We start from the raw sequence: 6,987 nt of genomic DNA, 5'->3' as shown, positions 1-6,987 counted from the left end.
CAAGCCAGTTCTTTGGTAGAGCTATCCAATTAGTCCCACTCCCCTGCTCTTTCCCCATAGCTCTCTAATTTTTTTCCCTTCAAGTATTTATCCAATTCCCTTTAGAAAGTTACTATTGAATTTGCTTCCACCGCCCTTTCAGGCAGTGCATTCCAGACCATAACAACTTGCTGCAATTTTTTTTTCCTCATGTCGCCTCTGGATCTTTTGCCAATCACCTTAAATCTGTGTCCTCTGCTTACCGATCTCTCTGCCACTGGAAACAATTTCTCCTTAGTTACACTATGCTGTGGTTCAGTTGGTAGCACGTTTGTCTCTGAGTCAAAGAAGGTTGTGGGTTCAAGTCCCACTCCAGAGACTTGAGCACAAAATCTAGGCTGATACTCCAGTGTCGTGCTGAGGGAGTGCTGCATAGTTAGAGGTGCTGTCTTTTGGATAAGACATTAAACCAAGGCCCTATCTGCCATCTCAGGTGGACGTGAAAGATCCCACGGCATTATTTTTAAGAAGAGCAGCGGAGTTAACCCCAGTGTCCTGGCCAACATTTATCCCTCAACCAACATCATTAAAGCAGATTATCTGGTCATTATCAAGTTGCTTTTTGTGGGAGCTTGCTGTGTGCAAATTCGCTACCGCGTTTCCTACATTACAACAGTGACTACACTTCAAAAATACTTCATTGGCTGTAAAACGCTTTGGGACATCCTGAGGTCATGAAACGCGCTATATAAATGCAAGTCTTTCTTTTATCAAAACCATTCATGATTTTGAATACCTCTATCAAATTGCGTCTCAACTTCTATGCTCTAAGAAGAACAACCTCAGCTTCTCCAGTCTCTCCACATAACTTAAGTCCCACATCCCTGGTACCATTCTGGTAAATCTCTTCTGCACTCTCTCGGGAAAAGTTTTTCAATTCGTCCTTAGATGAATTTGTTTGTTTATAACAGAAAAATCACTTCAATCAATTGACATCAATGCACATTTATTTTATTTGTTTTTTCATTTTACGGTTTCAAGAAAAATAATGCAGAGGTAACACAACATATGCATAACAAGACAGGACAGTTACACAAAACTTCTACAAAACAGACCCTAGATGGGCAGTTATAATTAATCAGGCAGATCAAGGGATGGGGCAAAGAGACCCTTAAGGTTCTAGGAAAGGTGAATACTTGAGGCAGCACATAGAATTGTACAAGGAATGAGAGTAAAGGACAAGGAGATACTCCATCCCCTCTTCCTAAAAAGCTGTCTTAAGTGTCATGTACATCGATGTGGCTACAAGCCAACATCTTTAGAATACAACCGACTCCTGTTAATTCAAAGTCATTTTCCATGAAAAAAATGAAATTATCCAGTATTTTGAATTGTAATGTAAATAAAATGGCAGCGTAAAGAAAAGTAAAAGAATTTTCCAGCAATTCGAACTAACCAGTAAGCTGTAGTATGCTAAGCATGAGAGTTTAATAACATGTAACAATTTCTCTGGATTTAAACAAAGAATAAATACATTTGATGCCATTCCTTCAATAATTCCTAGCCCTTGGATTTTTTGTTGACATTTAATTTTAGAGTTGCATCGGAGAAATTGTTCCAAGGAAAATCTCCAACAGGGCTAGTTAGTTGAAAAAGTGCAACTGTGCAGCCCCACCGTCCAGCTGTAGCACCACCAGGATGGTAGATCTGTTCTTAATCTGGTATTTCCCGAATGTTTCTTTGTCTTCCAGTTCAATGTCAGCAAAAAGCAGGCGTGCATCATTTACTGCAAATTAAGTAAATAATAAACATTTTTTAAATTGCACAGTCAATATAAAATATGGCCTTTTATGATTGGCTTCAATGATAATGATAAACACAGATAATCCACAATGGTGATCATTTTAAATGTGGAAAATGGCAGATATGGCCCACAGATATCTTGTGCAAATCTTCACCCATCACCTACATTTATTCATGTAAAATCAACTTTTAAAACTAAACCGATACAAGAAAGCGTATTTGTAAATTGGAAGATCAGAACCTGTTATATTTCATTGTAGAAGACTTCAAGCTGGATTTCCCTACATTATCCTGTCCCACCTCAGGTGGGATTGGTTGGAAATGTTGGAAAATGACGCCATTATACCGTCTGCTGCCTACCTGCCCTGATCAGGATTTTTCTCCCCCTGTCCCTGCAGGAGCTGCCATTAGCCACCCCTCCCCCGCCTGTTGTATCCAAATGCTAGTAGGGAGGCGAGGCTTTAGATGTGCAGTTCTGATTAATCATGATGCAGATCAAGTCATAGGTTAGAGAGCCCCACTGCTTCCCCACCAGGAAGAGGGACATCCAGTTCATCACATCACACTGGTAATGGGCCACTTTCTTTTATGTACCCAACTCTAGGTTAACTTATGTCTTTCAAAAAAAAAACAATTAACTGCTACTTACCAATGTTGCCAGGGTATTTTAGTAACAGCAACTTCCTAAACTCTGAAACAACCAATCGGTTCATTTCTTCCTCTGTTTTTCCGACATCCACTAAAATCCGTTCATTTTTAATGCCTATTACAAAGACCTGGAATTGGCTGCCCATTCCAAATTTCCTCAGACTGACTGTTGTATGACTTGCTGTGAAATTTGGAGCTCACTTATGAGCTGAGAGCACGGTCAGAGTATTTATATAAGACTTTCAGTTTCATTTTTACTCACTTTTCTTGTTTACAGCCAAACCTTAAAATCAAAGGCTGCTCTTTCATTCCTTCTACTGCCATATTTCAGTGTTTTTATGCTCATCAAAATGATAGATCACAGAGCACGAGCAATTCTCTCATAAATTATGAGATTATAATTTCAAGCAGTAGATTCATATACTCCTTACTTTAAAAAAGAAATCTTTAATCTCCAGAGTTCAGAGATATCAGGTTGGATTTTCAACCATTATCTCACCCAAGGTCAGGTGGGGTAGTGGTGGAAAAAGTGGGAAAATCAGTTAGGAAGCCTACTGTTGCATTCCTTGCCAATTTCAATTTTCCTCCTCCTCCTTCCCTGCTCATCTCTTGGAGAGGTGAGGGTCGCCAAACCATCATATTTCCCTGCTTACTGACTACCACCCCGAAGACAGCCTGGAGAATGGTGGTGATGGTCCCTGCGGTACTGGCAGTAAGCCCCCTAAGTCACTGGATGGAGGGAGAAGGCCGAATATTGGGCTCTTCTGCCTTCATATAGGCCCCAGCTACTAACTAATCATGGCTTGAGAAAAGTATTCCTCTTGACCTCTTTTCCACCCCTTTTAATTCCCCTCAGGTCTCAATGTATCACTGCCAGGTTTTCCACCCTTGCAGCTGTGAGTTTATCTTACTGGTGGAGATTCCACTGGGAGCCGTTCCTTCATCATCGCTGGGTCAAAATCGTGGAACTCCCTTCCTAACAGCACTGTGGGAGAACCTTCAGCACACGGACTGCAGCGGCTCAAGAAGGCGGCTCACCACCAACTTCTCAAGGGCAATTAGGGATGGGCAATAAATGCTGGCCTTGCCAGCGACGCCCACATCCCGTGAACGAATAAAGAAAAAAAAGAGCTTTGTTCCTTTCACAGGTGCTGCCGAACCTGCTGAGTGTTTCCAGCGTTTTTTTGTTTTTGTTTCAGATTTCCGGCATCTGCAGTATTTTGCTTTTCGCTGCTAAATCCGTTTCCCGTAGTCTGGTGGCAAAATCGTAGATGGAGAGTAATTTGAACCAAATTCGTTGGGCAGGAAACTCATGGGGCCTGATTTTAGCAGGCCTGCGGGTTTCCGGCGGGTTGGGTTTCGGGTGCGTGGCCTCCGCGCCCGGTGAAATTAGTGGGTTGCCCGCACGATCATAGCAGGCAATGCACTAATTGGAATCACTTACCTGCTCCTCCGGGGTCCGCGCTGCTGGTCTGCGCATCGGGCGGGCTGCGCATGCGCAGTACGATCTGTCAGCTGGAGGCTCTCTACTTAAAGGGGCAGTCCTCCACTGACAGATGCTGCAACCAATAGAACAAATTACAGCATGGAGCAGCCCAGGGGAAAGGCTGCTCCCAGTTTAATGATGCCTCACCCCAGGTATCATCAGATGGGGTGAGGAGGCGGGGGAGGACAGAGATCTTCCACCCGGCGGGCGGGAGGAAGCGGCCTGCCTCTGCCACCAAGAAGGCCTGGCTCGAGGTGGCAGAGGGGGTCACCTGCACCACCAACATATCGCCCACCTGCATACAGTGCAGGAGGCGCTCCAATGACCTCAGTAGGTCAGCCACAATGAGAACACGTAGTCTTTCCCCTACACTCCGTCTGCCACAACACTGCCCCCACCCCACATCTCCTTCGGCAGCGCCAACACTACTCTGTCACATCACCCCTCATACCCACTCAAACCCCATCCTCATCTTACCTGCACCTACTCACCTCACCAGTACTCACCCGCCACTAACACGCAACCCAATCCTCATACAATCTCATGGCTCTATCCCATACTCACCCTCTCGTGCATCTCTCTCACGGCCAGCCTCACTCAACCTGCCACCACCTGTGCTGCAGCCACAGGGCATGCATCGCATATGTGCAGTAGGCAGCGTACGGCAAACGTGTCGTGAGCATGAAGGGGATGCACAAGGGTGTCTGAGGGTTTGCCATGGGTGTTACCTATATTGAATTTCAGAGCAACAAACTTCACACATTATATTGGCACCACCACTGCCATGTCTCCGCGAATCCTGTCTGTTGTGTCCAATAATGCCCGCTCCTGGGTATCACTATGAGGACCCACCACTGATGCCACCCATTGTGTTACTGCAGAATAGGTGCAGGTGTATTTGCAGGGCTCTTCCGCGCAGACGACTGAGAGACATCGGCGGTGTACCCGGCTGCACCCTGGAAGGATGCGGAGGAGAGGTTGTGGAGGGCAGTGGTGACTTTGGCAGCGACAGGTAAGCAGATGGTGCTGGGGCCAGCCAGGAGCAGCTCGGCATGAAAGATCCTGCAGATCTCCACGACTACATGTCGAGTGAATCTGCGCCTCCGTGTGCACTGCTGCTCAGAGAGGTCCGGGGAGCTGCGCCTCGGTCTGTGGACCCTGTGCGGAGGGTAGTGCCCTCTGCGACGCGTCTCTCTCTGCGGTAGCCCTCCCTCCTGCTGTACAGGTGGATGCGTCACAGCACTCTGTTGTGGAGCTCCACGTGTCAGAGGTGGACGGCGTGGACTGCGAGGCTGCTGGGGCTGGTCATGCTGTTTGTCCTCCGAGGATGTCAACGCACCACCCATCTGGCAGGTGTTGGTCTGAGGGGTTGTGCAGGGTAGGTAGGTGGTTCCTCGCACTGGGGCTGCGGTTTCACGTCGGTCTGTCCTCTGGCTTGGCGGGGGGTGGTGGAGGGCAGGGGTTGCCCTACGTGACGCGGTGGCCTCCTGCGTGGGTGAGGGCTCTCCCACCCGCTGTGGAGTGCACCTTGGCAGCTGCCACAGGCTGCTGGCTGGAACACGACCGGTTGAAGGGAGACTGTTTCCCCCAGATTGTGAAACACACTGCCTTGAACCTAAAATCCCACACTTCCTGTTTTGACAGCTGCTTCAGCTCATTTAATGACCTCAACAAGCAAGGTAAGTACACTCAAGTGGAACCCCGCTGGCTTTAATTGCCTGCGGGATTCCCACCAGCGGGGCCTGCGCACGCAGCCCCGCACGTCAGCGCGGCACTCGGAAGTGGCCGGGATCTCGGCGCGATCCGGTCACGTGATTGGATATTGGGATTTTCGGGGTCCCCCCCCCGCTGGAAACCCGCAGGAAACCCGACGCTAAAATCGAGCCCATGGGATCGGGTGGAATGTCGGTTTTACAGCCCGTCCAATGACTACAGTGGAGAGTTAAATCGGGCAGTGTGTAAAACCAGCATTGTGCCCAATCTCGTCAGTTTAACGACAGGCGGGTTAGGTTAAAATCCCGCCCCACACAACAGTATTGAGTTGCCAAAGTCTGCCACGGGATCGGCAGAAATGTTGACAGCTGACTCCTGCGTCCTAATTCCTGGATGCCAATCTCCTGGAGTCTGCACTAAAAGAAATAAAAGGGACATTAAAATCTGCCCAAAAGGTATATTGTCATTTTCCCGTCAAGACAGTTTCTGCTCATTCACGTGGTTTATAACCCTGGCACACGTGGGCCTCACGGACGACACGTTACAGTAAACTGAAACTAAACTCCCTTATTTCTCGTCTGCACCGTTGCAAACAAAGTCACAATGCAAATAGGGAAATTGAAACGGAAAGTTGAAGGTTTTGTTTTACTGTAACTGAGAAATACCGATCCTTGCAAATAATAAAGGGGATCGTCCTTAGTAGAGAGAAAAAAATAATAATCGCAGTTTCTATGGTGCAAGACGGCGAGCAATCCACACGTTTTGGGACTAGACTGTACTTGGGCGATGTGGTCGGTGACTGGAGTTAAACGAGCCGCGAAACTCCTGGTCATTATTTTCTGTACTTGCAGGTGCAGTTTGTCTTCCCTGTTCCGCGTGTTCCACAAGATGTGGCCACATATCAACAGGAGAAGTACAGGTAAGCAGCCCGACTCTCACTTAATCATAGGTGTATTAATATGAAGACAATACTTTAATACTGAGCTGCCGATTCAGGGATTGATGATCGCTTTGTAAACAACAGTACGAGAGTCTGCCCCCGCTATTACAACTCTTTCGGTGATTTTTTACAGGTACAACGAAAAGCATTTTCAGTGGGTTTGGTGGATTCATTTCAAAAAGACCAGGTAAGGCAACAAAAGCAGTAGGTTCAAATGCTGAAATAAAAACAGAAAATGTTGGAAACACTCAGCAGGTCAGGCAGCATCTGTGGAGAGAGAGAGAAACAGTTATCCATTTCAGATCGATGATCTTTCACACCAAAAGGGAAACAGTGGAACTGTAGAATTGTAAATTCATCCTCCAGCGTACTATGCAGGCAGAAAGTGGACCTCCACCCAAGTTGACATCTTCAGCAT

At 47.0% G+C, this 6,987-nt stretch overlaps 1 protein-coding gene and 1 long non-coding RNA gene across 6 annotated transcripts in view; one reads left to right on the top strand and one right to left on the bottom strand.

Moving 5' to 3' along the window:
* Positions 1–968: 968 nt before the first annotated feature.
* LOC137331094 (uncharacterized) lies at positions 969–2,746 on the bottom strand. The gene is made up of 2 exons (XR_010965377.1): positions 2,432–2,746; positions 969–1,765 (listed from the first exon to the last, which is right to left on the bottom strand). It is a non-coding gene; the product is annotated as an uncharacterized lncRNA (long non-coding RNA).
* Positions 2,747–6,158: 3,412 nt separating this feature from the next.
* Positions 6,159–6,987, top strand: part of LOC137331577 (ubiquitin carboxyl-terminal hydrolase 47-like) — a 29,632-nt gene continuing 28,803 nt past the window's right edge. For 3 of the 5 annotated variants that reach the window (XM_067995464.1, XM_067995466.1, XM_067995462.1), the window contains exons 1-2: positions 6,160–6,548; positions 6,703–6,756. In XM_067995464.1, coding sequence (XP_067851565.1) covers positions 6,416–6,548; positions 6,703–6,756 — 187 coding nt within the window. In that variant the 5' untranslated portion in view covers positions 6,160–6,415. Of the gene's footprint in view, positions 6,549–6,702; positions 6,757–6,987 lie in introns of all 5 variants that reach the window. The other 2 variants (XM_067995465.1, XM_067995463.1) reach the window with 2 other exon arrangements.

This window comes from Heptranchias perlo, chromosome 13 (genome assembly GCF_035084215.1).
Source record: "Heptranchias perlo isolate sHepPer1 chromosome 13, sHepPer1.hap1, whole genome shotgun sequence".
NCBI classification, from domain to species: Eukaryota; Metazoa; Chordata; class Chondrichthyes; order Hexanchiformes; family Hexanchidae; genus Heptranchias; species Heptranchias perlo.
This window is presented reverse-complemented; position numbering and strand designations above follow the sequence as displayed.